Here is a 17,334-nt window from a genome sequence, read left to right as displayed (position 1 = left end):
CATTCAAACACACCCTTCCATTCAAACACACCCTTCCTCACACTCGCCCACCCTTCAGCCGTTGTACCTTCCCCAGTCCACCTAGTGTGTGGTGTGGTCGTAATGTGCCTGGTGATTCAGCAGTGTGTTTCTGATTCTGGAGGTAGCTAACAGCATGTCACATTGTCTATTTTCCCTGTGTTGAGAGAGTATGGACAGTGTTGCCCTCCCAAAACTCCTCCCATCTGGCCTTTTTATMTCCCTCTCGCTCTCTCTCTCTTCATCTCTCTCTTTATTCCACCCTCTTGACTATTTCTCTCTCTTTTTGCTTTCCCTCCTTCCCTCTCTCCTACCCACCATCCCCTTTTCTCCTTCCCTCTATATCTTCTCATTCTGTCTCCCTCTCCTCTTTTTTRCCTCATCCCTCTCTCCTCCCTCACTTTATCTGGCCACTGGAGCCTGGATATGAGCCGCACCCTGCTGCCCACTTCTCTGCTGCTCTGCATGACAGACTCACAGCCCACGGGGGAGAGAGAGAGAGAGAGACAGGGAGGGATGGAGAGAAAAGAGAGGGAGGGATAGATAGAGGGGTCAGAGAGGGGGAGGGAGCAGGAGATAGGAGAGAGAAGGAGAGAGAGAAGTGGGAGAGAGAGAAAGAGGGAGAAACTGAAGAGAGGGGAGTTTGAGAAAAAAAAATGGTGAAGATGGAGAAAGATGAAGAGAAAGGTCCACAGTCCCAGTTTTCCCATCGCTCTCTCTCTCTGGCATCACATTATATCAGTCAGACAAGCGTGTCGCTGCCCTGTCCTAGTCCTCTCCCCATACCACTCCCCCACCACTCCTCAAATGACAGCACACAAACTGTCACAGTCAGGGTCACTGTGAAGCAGACATCTGTTGTTTGGTCTGGTGTTGTTTTGGGGCCGTTGTCACCTCCCCTGTCACACCCTTTACCTACTGTACCAGACAGTGTCAAATGCTCCCAAAGTGTCTCTTAACCCACCTCCCAGACTCTACCAAACACTCCCTAAACAACTTCCTGTCAGATGACCACCTCCCCTCCCTATCGTACCTCCCTCCACCCTTCCTCAGCAGGCGTGCTCTACCATCGTTGCCTTTGGTCTGACGCCGTATATTTTTTTAGGAAAACATTTTCCCTCTTGTTTGTTTTGCTGTGTCTCCCCAGAGAACACTAGGATGAGTGGCATCCTGACCTCACAGACGGAGCCATACGACCTGTCCTCCTCGCGCTCCTTCCAGAGCCTGTCCCACCTACCGCCCACCTACGAGGCCGCCGTCAAGGCCGACCTCAACAGATACTCCTCCCTCAAGAGACTGAGTAGGTCCCGACCACAGCACAGTTCACCATTAGCAGTAATGCTGACAGAGCTGCCACTGGCTCTTTTTAATGTCCTGCATGTTAACAATTATACTGAATAAGTTACGGCCTGTTCTGTCATGTTAAAACTCTGCATTCGTTACTCGGCTCGTTTCTCGACTGGCAAACGTTCAAAAGGGATTATACCATATGCCCCTAAAGATGCAGCGATAGGATACTTTCTCCTGAAAGGGTCATACTATTCATGAGTAGTGCACCAGCGTTCAATATCTTTCCAGAAAGCACTGACTCTTGAAGGCATAAACAGTGTCTGAATGAGAGGCCACAGAAAATAAAAAATGACATGTCATCCACTCTCCTCCGTAACGTCCGACAAGTCACTGCTTCTTGAAAACCATATACACCACACGCTCACCGTCTCCCCTTAAAGATMTATCTAGAGAGAAGCAGCAATAGCATCAGCCACCATTTCTTTTAGAGGATTTAACTGCATTACGCTCTGATCTGTGCTCTAGCAGCCATTCTGTATTGATTCAGTGTCCTACGCTGGCTTCTGCAGCCCAACGAGGTCTCATGTCATCATATTCCAGAAGTGTAATGCAAATATTCCTTAAGGCTTGTGTAATCACATCATGGCTGTCCTATATTTCACTGTTGGCACGGGAACAAAGGGAGGGATATGAATCTATGGTGCAGGCTACAACTCAAAGTCGGTGCTACTAAAACTCCTGTAGGGGATTTTTATTCAGTCAACATACAGCGCACACACACACACACACACACACACACACTAACACACACACACACACACACACACACACACACACACACACACACACACACACACACACACACACACACACACACACACACACAAGACCTATTCAGTCAAAACACCTACGAGCTCACTATGGTGTTTTACTAAATGTTTAACAAAGTAAAGATTGAGTCTACAACCGATCCCATCAGCCATCTCTAGAGTGGGTCACCATCATTGTACTGGTCCATCAGCCATCTCTAGAGTGGGTCACCATCATTATACTGATCCATCAGCCTCTCTAGAGTGGGTCACCATCATTATACTGATCCCATCAGCCATCTCTAGAGTGGGTCACCATCATTATACTGTCCCATCAGCCATCTCTAAGGTGGGTCACCATCATTATACTGATCCTGTCAGCCCATCTCTAGAGTGGGTCACCATCATTATACTGATCCTGTCAGCCATCTCTAGAGTGGGTCACCATCATTATACCTGATCCATCAGCCATCTCTAGAGTGGGTCACCATCATTATACTGATCCCATCAGCCATCTCTAGAGTGGGTCACATCATTATACTGATCCTGTCAGCCATCTCTAGAGTGGGTCACCATCATTATACTGATCCTGTCAGCCATCTCTAGAGTGGGTCACCATCATTATACTGATCCATCAGCCATCTCTAGAGTGGGTCACCATCATTATACAGATCCCATCAGCCATCTCTAGAGTGGGTCACCATCATTATACTGATCCTGTCAGCCATCTCTAGAGTGGGTTACCATAATTATATCTGATCCCATCAGCCATCTCTAGAGTGGGTCACCATCATTATACTGATCCTGTCCAGCCATCTCTAGAGTGGGTCACCATCATTATACTGGTCCATCAGCCATCTCTAGAGTGGGTCACCATCATTATACTGATCTCATCAGCCATCTCTAGAGTGGGTCACCATAATTATACTGATCCTGTCAGCCATCTCTAGAGTGGGTCACCATCATTATACTGGTCCATCAGCCATCTCTAGAGTGGGTCACCATCATTATACTGATCCTGTCAGCCATCTCTAGAGTGGGTCACCATCATTATACTGATCCTGTCACCATCTCTAGAGTGGGTCACCATCATTATACTGATCCTGTCAGCCATCTCTAGAGTGGGTCACCATCATTATACTGATCTCATCAGCCATCTCTAGAGTGGGTCACCATCATTATACTGATCCTGTCAGCCATCTCTAGAGTGGGTCACCATAATTATACTGATCCTGTCAGCCATCTCTAGAGTGGTCACCATCATTATACTGGTCCCATCAGCATCTCTAGAGTGGGTCACCATCATTATACTGATCCTGTCAGCCATCTCTAGAGTGGGTCACCATCATTATACTGATCCTGTCAGCCATCTCTAGAGTGGGTCACCATCATTATACTGATCCCATCAGCCATCTCTAGAGTGGGTCACCATCATTATCCTGATCCCATCAGCCATCTCCTAGAGTGGGTCACCATCATTATACTGATCCATCAGCCATCTCTAGAGTGGGTCACCATCATTATACTGATCTCATCAGCCATCTCTAGAGTGGGTCACCATAATTATACTGATCCTGTCAGCCATCTCTAGAGTGGGTCACCATCATTATACTGATCCCATCAGACCATCTCTAGAGTGGGTTCACCATCATTATCCTGATCTCATCAGCCATCTCTAGAGTGGTCACCATCATTATACTGTCCTGTCTCAGGTGGCTCTGTTATTGTCTACTGTGATCCACATATGTAACCGACCGCCTCGAATCGGTCTTATGAAGCAAAATTTGAAATTGTGTTTTTTACATTAGATAAAAGTAGAGACTCAGAGCTACAAAATGGTACATCATACACTACAGTTGAGGAACAACGGGAAAGTAATTCTGCTTTGAAAGTTGATAAACTTGTAACCTCACTTTGAGACAATGGCCCTTGAATGTTTTGGTACCTACTGGAGAGCTATTCTTTGTCTACACCCATTCAGTGTAAACGGTTCACAGCCTCTTAAGCCTTAGTTCCACCCATCTCTTTAAGAATTCACATGTGAGGCCATGTGGTAAACACACACTATATCAAATAAAATCAGTTTATTTGTCACATGCTCAGGATACAGAAGGTGTAACCGGTACAGTGATGTGGTTACTTGCATAGAGGTAATATCAAAAACAGAAAGTGTCCAGATAAAATTATTTTATTCATATTTAACATTATTAGATGATGCTTACCCGACACACTTGTCTAAATTGATGGGTCATGTGAAGGAACTGCTATAACCACCCTTCACAACAGAGGATGGGTCACTATTGTCTAGACACGTACACGAAATACAATGCTTTAACTTGCAACAAAAACAACTTTCTGACAAAATTAGAAAGTTATATCTGAAAATGTAGCTAATCTTACCCGTATACATGGCTGAACGCTTCACGGCAGACTGAACCTTTAACTTCTTCTGGCTGCAAGCCCGAGGCCGGCCACAATATGACAACAGCCACTTCAAGTGCAGGGCGCGAAATTCAAAATATATGTTTTTAGAATATTTAACTTTCACACATTAACAAGTCCAATACAGCAAATGAAAGGTACACATCTTGTGAATCCAGCCCAACATGTCCGATTTTTAAAAATGTTTTACAGGCGAAAACAGCACGTATATTTATGTTAGCTCACCACCAAATACAAAAAAGGACAGACATTTTTCACAGCACAGGTAGCATGCCACAAAGCCAACCTAACTAACCAAGAACCAACCAAACTAACCAACAAACAACTTCATCAGATGACAGTCTTATAACATGTTATTCAATAAATCTATGTTTTGTTCGAAAATTTTGCATATTTCAGGTATAAATCATAGTTTACTTGCAGCTACAATCAGAAATTGCACCGAAAGCAGCCATAATAATTACAGACACCAACGTCAAATACCTAAATACTCATCATAAACACATTTCTGAAAAATACATAGTGTACAGCAAATGAAAGACAGGCATCTTGTGATTCCAGCCAATATTTCCGATTTTTAAGTGTTTTACAGCGAAAAACAAATATAGCGTTATATTAGCTTACCACAATAGCTAGAACACAAAGCCATTCCCCAGTAGCAAAGGTTAGCGATCGTAACAAACCAGCAAAAGATATATAATTTTTGACTAACCTTGATAAGCTTCATCAGATGACAGTCCTATAACATCAGGTTATACATACACTTATGTTTTGTTCGAAAATGTGCATATTTAGAGCGAATCAGTGGTTATACATTGTGCTAAAGTAGCATATTTTTCCACAACGTCCGGATATTTTTCTGACACTTTTTCTGACACATATTCTGACAAATGACTATTCATAAACATACAAAAAATACATGTTGTATAGGAAATGATAGATACACTAGTTCTTAATGCAATCGCCGTGTTAGAATTCTAAAATACTTCATTACGACATAAGGCTTACGTTATGGCGAGCGAGTGCCCAAAACCTGGGCGAAAACTAATAGTACACAGTTCGACAGATATATGAAATAGCATCATAAAACGGGTCCTACTTTTGATGAGCTTCCATCAGAATGTTGTACAAGAGGTCCTTTGTCAAGAACAATCGTTGTTTGGATTTAGAACGTCCTTTTTCCCTCTTGAATTAGCAAGCGCACTAGCCAAGTGGCGCGAAGCTCTCCTTCCTGAACAAAGGCACACAACGCACACGCCTAACGTCCCGAATAAATTTCAATATCTAATAAAACTATATTGAAAAACCATACTTTACGATGAAATTGTCACATGTATCAAATAAAATAAAGCCGGAGATAGTAGTCGCTATAACGACAGCTTTTCAGAAGGCAATCCCCGGTTCTTCTCGCGCCTTCCTGAAAACAGGAAATGGGTGACACGTCATTCCAAGAGGATTTATTCCACCTCAGACCAAGATAAACACTCCATTTCTTCTCTCACTGCCTCTTGACATCTAGGGAAGGTGTATGACATGCATGTATACTAATACGTATCATGCCCATTTATAGGCAGGACCTAGAACAGAGCATAGTTTTCAGACTTTCCACTTCCTGGTCAGGAAGTTTGTGCCAAATGTGTTCGTTTTACTCACAGATATAATTCAAACGGTTTTAGAAACTAGAGAGTGTTTTCTATCTAATAGTAATAATAATATGCATATTGTACGAGCAAGAATTGAGTACGAGGCCGTTTGAAATGGGCACCTTTTATCTGGCTACTCAATACTGCCCCTGCAGCCCAAACAGGTTAACTTCATTTTGTTTGTAGCTACTCTTGTTCGGCCAGCGTTGTGTCAAGGTACTCCAGTTCACACTGACGTGGCGTGTGTAGAAAGTAGCCCATCACTTTTTCCAACTGATCTGTCAGTAGGACAATAGCGCCTGTTATATAAATAGCGCTATTAAATTGAGCGCCTGTTAAATTCAGGGCAGCAATGTTGTTGAGAACAGTAGCAAAACAATTGTATTCATTTTCATGGTTGGAATACGAGTTTGTTATGAAGGCACATGAAAGTTTACATATTCCAGCAGGCATTTATGCCAAAAAAACGAATTTTGATAAAGATAAATGTTTACGTTCAAATGGCTCTCCTGTGAAGTAGTGACGTGCGACATATCGGCCTCGTTTCCCTGAAACGAATCACATATGTGGAAGGGTGTAATCAATCAAACAATGTTCTACAGTGTGAATCTAACAGAAATGTGTCTGCATATTGATTGGAACATGCTATGTCATTGCTTGGAAAATGTCAGTGCTTGGAAAATGTCAGTGCTTGGGAAATGTCTCAATGTGTGTTGGCATGGTGAATGTTGTTGTTGTTATCCTGGGGAGCTGTTTTATATAATATACTTTTTTAGTTGATTTCAATTGATCAGGGAGTGATCAGGACTCCTACTTCTCGCGACTATGGTCGAGGCCCATAATCCAGTCCAGTGAAAGCCGTAGAATAATCTCTGCCGCTATGTTGAAATTTAAAACTGTCCTCAGCCGATGCCAGACGGTCTAGCTATCTTTATCTGCTTCCAAAGCAAATCATTTACAGCAGCAAATATCCAAAAGGCACCATGCAGTTCTCTTTGTTAGTCAGCTAGTGTCTTTCTACTGAAAGATCATGTAGGATAAAGTCCGAGGCTTAATGGTATAATGAAAAAGGAAAATCTCAGCTTCTACTTACGAATGTAAATTGATGTATACATTCAAAGTGCAACACACAGTGTTTTTACACACAGTACGTATCAAAAGTAATTTATTCATTCCTTTTTTCAAAAGATTTTTCAGCCTGAATTGGCCATGCCTTTTTCTAAATTTTTCAAAAAAATAACTGCTTCAGAATGAAGACTTACTTTTATTGACTCATTCATTAATGAGATTTATATTTAACCGATTCATTGTGATTATTCTCATGCCAGTTAAAACCCATACACATGTATTTTCATTATTCATCAGGTAATGTACCTTAGCTAAATCCCTTTGAGCACCCTGTCATAATTGACGTTTGTGTGTAGCTAGTGATCAGCCTGAGATTCTTTGTTGTTGTGACCATATTGTAACTGACACGGCTTGGTGTTCTCTTTCTGGGTTCTGTGTAAAGTGGAGACGTCTTTTGTCATAAATCTATTAATAACGGATGACTGCTATTAACGTTCACCTCCGTCTCACTTTAGCAGTAAAACATTCAAAAGACAAAGTGAGAAAGAATAGAGACGTCAACTGTCCAAGGACATCAACTGTCCAGTGACATCTCTCATTATGTCTTTATGGGGGTGAACTTTAAAAAATGTCTATTTTTGAAATTTTTATGCCGCAGCTTTACTTAGTGTGTGTGTGTGTGTGTGTGTTTGTGTGTCTGTGCGTGTAGCGCACGTGCTTGTGTGTGTATGTGTGACTATGTCGAATCTCTACGCATGACTAATGATTGATGCATGGTTCCCAGTGAGTCTGCTGTATAATACATACATGGTGTGAGGGTGTAATATCACACATCCTTCCAAGACAATCTGGAGGCATGAACATGCACTATATATGCAGAAGTATGTGGACACCCCTTCAAATTAGTTGATTCGGCTATTTCAGCCCCAAAAGTTGTTGACAGGTGTATAAAATCAAGCACACAGCCATGCAATCTCCATACACAAASATTGYCAGTAGAATGGCCTTACTGAAAAGCTCTGTGACTTTCAATGTGGCACAGTCATAGGATGCCACCTTTCCAACAAGTCAGTTCGTCACATTTCTGCCCCGCTAGAGCTGCCCCGGTGAACTGTAAGTGCTGTTATTGTTAAGTGGAAAGGTCTTGGAGCAACAACGGCTCAGCCGCGAAGTGGTAGGCCACACAAGCTCACAGAACGGGACTGTGCTGAGGTGCGTAGCACGTAAAAATCGTCTGTCCTCGGTTGCAAGACTCACTACCGAGTTCCAAACTGCCTCTGGAAGCAACGTCAGCACAAGAACTGTTCATCAGGAGCTTCATGAAATGGGTTTCCATGGCCGAGCAGCCACACACAAGCCTAAAATCACCATGCGCAATGCCAAGCGTCGGCTGTAAAGCGTGTTGTACCACTTCTTGAACAGTGGAAACGCGTTATCTTACAATTACATTCTAGACGATTCTGTGCTTCTAACTTTGTGGCAACAGTTTGGGGAAAGCCCTTTCCTGTTTCAACATCACAATGCCCCCGTGCACAAAGCGAGGTCCATACAGTAATGGTTTGTTGAGATCAGTCAGTGTGGAAGAACTTGACTGGCCTGCGCAGCAATGTTCCAACATCTAGTGAAAAGCCTTCCCAGAAGAGTTGAGGCAGTTATAGGTGTCCACATACCTTTGGTCATGTAGTGTGTTTCCTGACCTGTTCTTGTACACAACCACTATCCATGTTKTGTTTGATAATATATGAACATGCAGCATTTTCATCTTAAGAACTTTTGCTGTCATTTAAAATGATTTTCACATGAATGTCATCCTTCGACGTTTCAATGGTCTTTGTGTATGACATTTCTGTCTGGTGCATGCTGTATGACACTTTTTGTTTACAGACTTTTACACAACCTTTGGAAAGTTCATGCCCTCAGCCAGAAACACTGGTAGAATCACAGATGGGGCCGGGATTCTAGAAAGGTTGTAACACCATCATTTTTAATACTCTCTGACAATCTTCAGTCCCTCTATTCTCTGAGCAACCTTCAGACCTCTATCTCTGAGCAACCTTCAGACCTCTATTCTCTGAGCCACCTTCAGACCTCTGTTCTCTGAGCACCTTCAGACCCTCTTTTCTGAGCCACTTCTCAGACCTCTATTCTCTGAGCAACCTTCAGACCCTCTATTCTCTGAGCAACCTTCAGACTCTATTCTCTGAGCAACCTTCAGACCCTCTATTCTCTGAGCCACCTTCAGACCCTCTATTCTCTGAGCCACCTTCAGACCCTCTATTCTCTGAGCCACCTTCAGACCTCTATTCTCTGAGCAACCTTCAGACCTCTATTCTCTGAGCAACTTCAGACCCTCTATTCTCTGAGCAACCTTCAGACCCTCTATTCTCTGAGCAACCTTCAGACCCTCTATTCTCTGAGCACACTTCAGACCCTCTATTCTCTGAGCACCTTCAGACCTCTCTTTCCTGAGCAACCTTCAGCCCTCTATTCTCTGAGCAACCTTCAGCCCTCTTTCTCTGAGCCACCTTCAGACCTCTATTCTCTGAGCCACCTTCAGTACCTTTCTCATGAGACCTTCACTCCTCTATTCTCTGAGCCACTTCAGTCCCTCTCATTCTCTGAAGCAACTTCCAGACCCTCTATTCTCTGAGTCACTTCAGACCTCTATTCTCGAGCACCTTCAGCCTCTATTCTCTGGCACACTTCAGACTCTTCTCTGAGCCACCTTCAGACCCTCTATTCTCTGAGCAACCTTCATCCCTCTATTCTCTGAGAACTTCAGACCTCTATTCTCTGAGCCAACCTTCAGACTCTCATTATCTCTGAGCAACCTTCAGACCCTTATTTCTCTGAGCCACCTTCGATCTCTGTTCTCTGAGACACCTTCAGACCCTCTATTCTCACAGCACTTCACCCAGACCCTCTATTCTTGAGCAACTTCAGACCCTCTATCTCTGAGCCTTCAGACCTCTATTCTCTGAGCACCTTCAGCCCCTTTTCTCTGAGCACCTTAGACCTATCTCTGAGCCACCTTCAGACCCTCTATTCTCTGAGCCACCTTCAGACCTCTATTTCTGAGCCTTCAGACCCTCTATTCCTCTGAGCCACATTCCAGACCCCTATCTCTGAGCCAACCTTCAGACCTCTATTCTCTGAGCAACCTTCAGACCCTCTATTCTCTGAGCCACTTTCAGACCCTCTATTCTCTGAGCCACCTTCAGACCCTCTGTTCTCTGAGCAACCTTCAGACCTCTATTCTAAGCCACCTTCAGACCCTCTTATTCTCTGAGCCACTTCAGTCCCTCTTTCTCTGAGCACACTTCAGACCCTCTATTCTCTGAGCAACCTTCAGACCCTCTATTCTCTAAGCAACCTTCAGCCCTCTATTCTCTGAGCAACTTCAGACTCTATTCTCTGAGCAACCTTCAGACCCTCTTTTTCTCTGAGCACTCTTCAGTCCCTCTATTCTCTGAGCCACCTTCAGTCACCTTTTCTCTGAGCACCTTCAGTCCCTCTATTCTCTGAGCACCTTCATCCCTCTATTCTCTGAGCACCTTCAGTCTCTTCTCTGAGCAACCTTCAGACCCTCTATTCTCTGAGCCACCTTCAGTCCTCTGTTCTCTGAGCACCTTCAGCCCTCTATTCTCTGAGCAACCTTCAGACCCTCTATTCTCTAAGCACCTTCAGACCCTCTATTCTCTGAGCAACCTTCAGCTCTATTCTCTGAGCCCCTTCGCCTCATGACCCTTCACTCCTCTATTCTCTGAGCAACCTTCAGCCCTCTATTCTCTGAGCCACTTCAGATCCTCTATTCTCTGAGCAACCTTCAGACCCTCTATTCTCTGAGCACCTTCAGTCCTCTGTTCTCTGAGCACCTTCAGCCCTCTATTCTCTGAGCAACCTTCAGCCCTCTGTTCTTGAGCACCTTAGACCCTCTTTCTCTGAGCCACCTTCAGACCCTCTATTCTCTGAGCAACCTTCAGACCCTCTATTCTCTGAGCCACCTTCAGACCCTCTATTCTCTGAGCAACCTTCAGACCCTCTATTCTCTGAGCTAACCTTCAGACCCTCTGTTCTCTGAGCAACCTTAGACCCTCTGTTCTCTGAGCAACCTTCAGACCCTCTATTCTCTGAGCACCTTCAGACCCTCTATTCTCTGAGCACTTCAGACCCTCTATTCTTGAGCCACCTTCAGACCCTCTATTCTCTGAGCAACCTTCAGACCCTCTATTCTTCTCCTTAGTTTTTCATTTTTCTCTCTTTTCCCTCCTAGTCTCTCTTTACCTTCTCCCTTCCTCTTTCTCTCCTAATCCACCTATTTATTCATGTCTTTCGTCTTGCTGTCTCTCCACAGCGGATAAAGACGTCGACGACTATTACACCCGCAAGCGTCACCTCCCTGACCTGGCAGCCAGAAGCACCCTGCCCTTACACGTCATTAAAATGAACCAGGAACAGGTACTGCATCTACATTGTAAAACATTTCCTGTAAATTGTACAGTAACTTACTGGCAGCAACTGGCCAGTAAGTTACTGTAATGTATTTTACAGTACAGCTATGGTAATACATTTTATGTTAATCCATGTTACAGTCCCAAAAATGTTACAATAATCTAATTTCCAGTATATTACTGGAATTACCCATGCAGCGGCATATTACCCAGTGTTCTTTGCAAGTTTTCATTTTTACATTTTGGACATTTAGCGGGTGCCCTTGTCCTTAGCAACTTACAGTCAGTGCATTCCACCAAGGTTGATAAAGAAAAAACATATCACAGTCATAGTAAATAAAATGTATCTGTAGTCGTTACTGACGATGTTACTGTAGTTAGGGATACATTTGGTCTTCAAAATAATTGTAATTACAACTAGATCTCTTATGATAAATCTCTGACCATCTCTGTATAGTTCCAATACAATACTGAGATATTCACATTAACTTGATGCCAGAGCAATGAAACACAGTAAAAGTGAATATTAAACCACAAAAAAATGATTTATACAGTATTTTACTGTAATTACAAAGGATTAGAGCAAGCAGGTTGGCGGTAAGAATTTGCATATTACAGCATATTAATGAATACTAGGTGTTTTACATCACTTGCACTTTTAGAGGCCTAAACAAAGCCGTCCAAACTGGCCATGATTACAGGGCAGAACAGATCAAATGGACGTGGGTAAATATTCAAGCATTAAAAGGTTTAAGACCCACTACCACTCTGATCTGTTCCCTATATACTGTACATGTCATTGCTAGGGAACTACCACCACATAACAGTTCAATTGGTACAGCATTCTCACTAACGGGTACAATAAATATAGCCACTTAATTAAGGCAAACCTTAAAATTAGTTAATGAGCCAACGATTCTTTCTCCACCCACAATATTTCTCAAAATGCACCATGATTTACAGTACGCTGAAGTAAATATATAGCAAACCAGCAATACAGTACTTWGTCGTTGAATTGGATTGAAAATTAAATCAGTAATTGCTAATAGTGAATGTTTAATTATATATTACACTACACCAACTAATATTTTGGGTTTTATATCACTTGCACTTTAACAAAGACTTCTAAATCGACTTCAGAGCAAAAGGACATGACTAAACATTCAACCATTAAAGGTTTTTTTACTTGCTGCCACTCTGCTCTGTCCCCCATATAAACGTCATTATTAGGAACCACTACCACTTATCACTTCAGTTGGTACAGCACACTAACTAACGGTTGCAACAAATATAGCCTCTTACAAGACATGCCCTTCAAAATTATGTTAATGAGTGAGAAACAATAATACCAAGCACCCACTAGTGTTCAAAAGGTTTTTGGCACTCCAAAATGCATGATGGTACTGTATTCTGAATTACAGTAAATTACTGCAGCAATTGGCTACTAAGTTCCTGTAAAGTTTCACGACAAGGGTTGTAGAATTACTACAGTACATTACTGTATTCTGTGGGGATACAGCATTCTCACTACGGCTGCAACAAATATAGCATCTTACAAGGCAGGCATTAAAATATGTTCATGAGACAGAGACTCTTTCTCCGCTCCCAATTTTCCCATTTTCCCAATGCACCATAATTAATACTGTAAAACAGATTTAAAGTATTTTACTGTGCAGGCTACAGTGTTTTACTGTTGAAATTACAGAATGGTCTTACAATGTGCTTTAAAACAAATGTATAGTATTTTACTGTACATTATATGGTAATCTACTGTATTRAGWTTATACGGTATCATACTGTTGATTAATACAATAAGTTACTGATAAATATACAAAAACAGCTAATAGTGTACGTATTCATATGAAGCTGCAGTTTATTTATGCAGTGGTGCTGTTTACTTAATGCAGTTGCAAAAGTCCGAAGACATTGAATACATCAACAGTTGACTATCTTCACCCTTTTCTCCAGCAGCAGCAGCAGCAGCAGCAGCTCCAGAGCCAGCCCCCCCAGCCCCAGGTGTCCCAGGCCCCACCCCAGCAGCCCCAGGCTCAGCAAGCCCCCAGAAGACAGAGGCCTCCTCGTGTCCAGAGGGCCATGTCCCAGGACCGGGTCCTGTCCCCAAACAGAGACCCCCAGCCAGACTACCATGGGATAGGGATGACTCGGCAAGGAGGACGTATCCTGTCTGATGAGCAGCTACTGTCTGCCGAGAGGCTGAGGTCCCAGGAACGCCTGATGTCCCAGGACCGGCTGTACTCCAAGGACCGCATGTACTCCAAGGACAGGCTGTTACAATCTCAAGACCACATGTACCCGAAAGACCGCCATTTCTCCCAAGACCGCCTGTACTCCCAAGACCGCCTCTACTCCCAAGACCGCCTGTACTCCCAGGATCCTCTGATCTCGCCGGACAAAATGATGATGTCGCTGAAACGCGCGTCCGGCGGTTCCCGGGGCAACAACGARAAGTCYATGTCGCACGCCATCTCGCACCCGGACGTGTTCATGCCCACGACACCGCTCATGGACCACTACAAGATGACAAAAATGCACTCCCATCCCAGTGCCRCGAGCAACGCKGGGGCGGCAGGTGGAGCAGGAGCAGCGGTGCACTCCAACACATTAGCCATGAACCACACGACTAATAAGAGACAGCAGTTTGCCTCCAGAAGGACCCACACTGTGGAGCAGCTCCACTACATCCCCCAGCAGCACTACCGCACAGGCAGCAAGACTGAAGTGACTGTTTAACACTAGCTAGCATGCTAACGGCTAGCTTGGGAGTGAGTCAGCAGAGAATGCTAACATCTCATCGCTAGTTTATATATACGCCATTTAACAGACAGTTTTATCCAAAGTGACTTACAGTCATGTGTGCATACCTTTTTATGTATGGGTGGCCCCAGTGGGAATCAAACCAATGACACTTGGTGTTGGGCGAGTATGTGTGTGGGGGGGGAAGGGATGGGAAAAGACTGACGAGTATAACAGGACGATAATTTTATGATTTTAAGTCAAACAAAAGGTACACTCACATTTTTTTGCATTTTCAGTCTTCARCAGATCCAAGAGCGGTACTGTACTGTAAGAGACTAGAGTTCTTCAGTAGACACAAACCCCACAAAGACTGAGTCAGCTGTGGTAGTGTGCTGTGAAATTGGCAAACTACTCTACTGTTATTCCTGTTACGCCCTAAGCACCAGCTCCCCTTGTCCACCACAATTTGGGTGTGATTCATATGAGGGGACATAGGCTATTTGAGAATAGAGAGGCTCAGGCAGCCAACACATCTCTTATTCTAGAAACTTCTACTGCATTGGTAAAACGCCAGGACTAATCCGATCAATGTCTCCACAACTTCTGTTGTTGAGAGACACAACACAACCACAGGTGATGGAACCAGGATGACCCTGTACTAACTTTATAAATATATAAATATAAATAACTACCGTTTGTAACCCCAGTCTTACTCATAGCTATAAATCAAAACCGATGTTAGACAAGTGTTCCATCTCTAAAAATGAAGAAGTGGTTTTAAAAAGTGGTTTTAAAAAGTGGTTTTAAAAAGCACAATCAATTAATGAGATTCTGTGTTTCTGTTCAGTTGTTTCAAAAGTTTGGTCGCTGATGGCTAGCTCGTAGATGATTGTAAATAAGCTATAKTTCTAGAGGCAGTATTATGGACGAGTCTGTACCAGTTGGCTTTTGTATTAGGCTGTCTAATGTTTTCAGTAGATTCTGAACTGGTTATAAACCACCACCGTTTCGTGATAAGTTCAGACTAGAAAACCCACTTAACCAAGCATTTGACAGGATAAATGAGTACTATAACTATGTTTGTAGAATGTGAATGAATGTGAATGAATGTGAATGAATGTGAATGAATGAGAATGAATGTAAATGAATGAGAATGAATGTGAATGAATGTGAATGAATGTGAATGAATATGAATGAATGAGAATGAATGTGAATGAATCTGAATGAATGTGAATGAATATGAATGAATGAGAATGAATGTGAATGAATCTGAATGAATGTGAATGAATATGAATGAATGAGAATGAATATGAATGAATGAGAATGAATGTGAATGAATGTGTTGTTCATTAAAAAAAATATACCACTGTTCATATTTGGATGTAGACTGTGTTCCATTGACTTATATGAGAATTTGAACAACATGGTGAGTGATTATAATTGTTGTTGCAGTAGGGTCAAATAAACCATCCATATTTTTTTAAACAGGCAACACTCTTCTGGAACAACTATATTTTTGGTCTGGTTGTTGATGTGTATGAAAAATGACATATGTTATTATATAGTTAAATGGGACAGCTGACATACGACCAATCCATACCTGCAGGGGTTTGAAAGGGCTGTGAGTGAGAGCTGAAGGTGYGGTTTTTGGACACTATAAGAAAAGCTAGAAGGCTTCCTTGCCAGTATATGTTCAATCAAGTGATATTTTATATATTAAAGGGAACGTAAATTATAGGTAGGATAAAGTTTTTTCTCACGACAACTGTGATCTTGTTTTTCTCAGCAGGGGTCACACCTATCCCTATCATACAGTYTGTCACCGTGACAGACAGCTTTACTTGACAGCCTTACCGCGATAAGAAATATGCCACAGACGCAGGCAACCGGATTACTTTACTACTGGCATCCGAATTAATATCTCTGACTTTAATGCTATTTCAGACCTATTTCAGACCTTCTTGAAATGCATGGAACTCCTGTGGATGCAAAGGCCAATTCTCACAGCAAACAAAGCGGCCCCCACAAATACAAAATATTTTCAATTTGCACCCGATCCTCTAACCCAGGGATGTCAAACTCATTCCGTGGAGGGCCTAGCGTCTGCAGGTTTGTGGTTTTTCTTTTCAATTAAGCCCACAGCAACCAGGTGTGGGGAGTTCCTTACTAATTAGTGACCTTAATTCATCAATCAAGTACAAGGYAGGAGCGAAAACCRMCAGACACTCGGCCCTCTGTGGAATGAGTTTGACACCCCTAACCCATCAGCATTTAGATGAAAATATGACGCTCCAATCAAAGGGAATCTGTGGATGGGAGAGTCAGCTGGAAAAAGTAGACCTAAGAAGGCCAGGCGGGCGAGTACAGAGACCGAAGGTATCTCCACTGTGAGAAAAGYGAATCAGGCCAAGTACAAGGCTTTCCAMAAAATAATCGAGAGCTTTCAAACTGTCTCCACATGTGAAAACACAGTGTCTGTCTCGCTCCACAATACAATACTTCTCATTCTTTCACTCCAGTTTTAATGCTGACAAGGTTGAGAGCAGACAGAGGACTTTTATGTTCTTGAAATATTTAGTTTAAGCTGTCGTTGCTTTTCCATTTGTCCATGTTCCTTTGTCATTCCTGTTCTGTCCTCAGAGAGAATTATTGTCATCTTTGAAGGGGAAATAAGGAGACCAGTTTGGGTTGCAATCCACGGAAATGCTCACATGTCCTACAACAAACTGACACCTTCCTCTCCTCAACCCAGGCACACAGTAAATATGATAACCAATGAAGGATATGAGTGAGAAACATATAGAACTCRATATTTKACGTTTTCCAAGTAAAAATATTTGTTGAGTTAGCATTTTG

At 42.9% G+C, this 17,334-nt stretch overlaps 1 protein-coding gene across 3 annotated transcripts in view; it reads left to right on the top strand.

Moving 5' to 3' along the window:
- LOC111978779 (protein shisa-6-like) overlaps window positions 1-16,194 on the top strand; it is a 144,692-nt gene extending 128,498 nt beyond the window's left edge. The window contains exons 6-8 of one of the 3 annotated variants that reach the window (XM_070448225.1): window positions 1,166-1,318; window positions 11,625-11,728; window positions 13,696-16,194. In XM_070448225.1, the coding sequence (XP_070304326.1) occupies window positions 1,166-1,318; window positions 11,625-11,728; window positions 13,696-14,472 (1,034 nt within the window). In that variant the 3' untranslated portion in view covers window positions 14,473-16,194. Of the gene's footprint in view, window positions 1-1,165; window positions 1,319-11,624; window positions 11,729-13,692 lie in introns of all 3 variants that reach the window. The other 2 variants (XM_070448224.1, XM_070448226.1) reach the window with 2 other exon arrangements.
- Window positions 16,195-17,334: the final 1,140 nt, after the last annotated feature.

Source organism: Salvelinus sp. IW2-2015, linkage group LG18 (assembly GCF_002910315.2).
Source record: "Salvelinus sp. IW2-2015 linkage group LG18, ASM291031v2, whole genome shotgun sequence".
Lineage (NCBI taxonomy): Eukaryota > Metazoa > Chordata > Actinopteri > Salmoniformes > Salmonidae > Salvelinus > Salvelinus sp. IW2-2015.
Note: the sequence above shows the minus strand (reverse complement) of the source record. Positions and strands in the feature narration are given on the sequence as shown.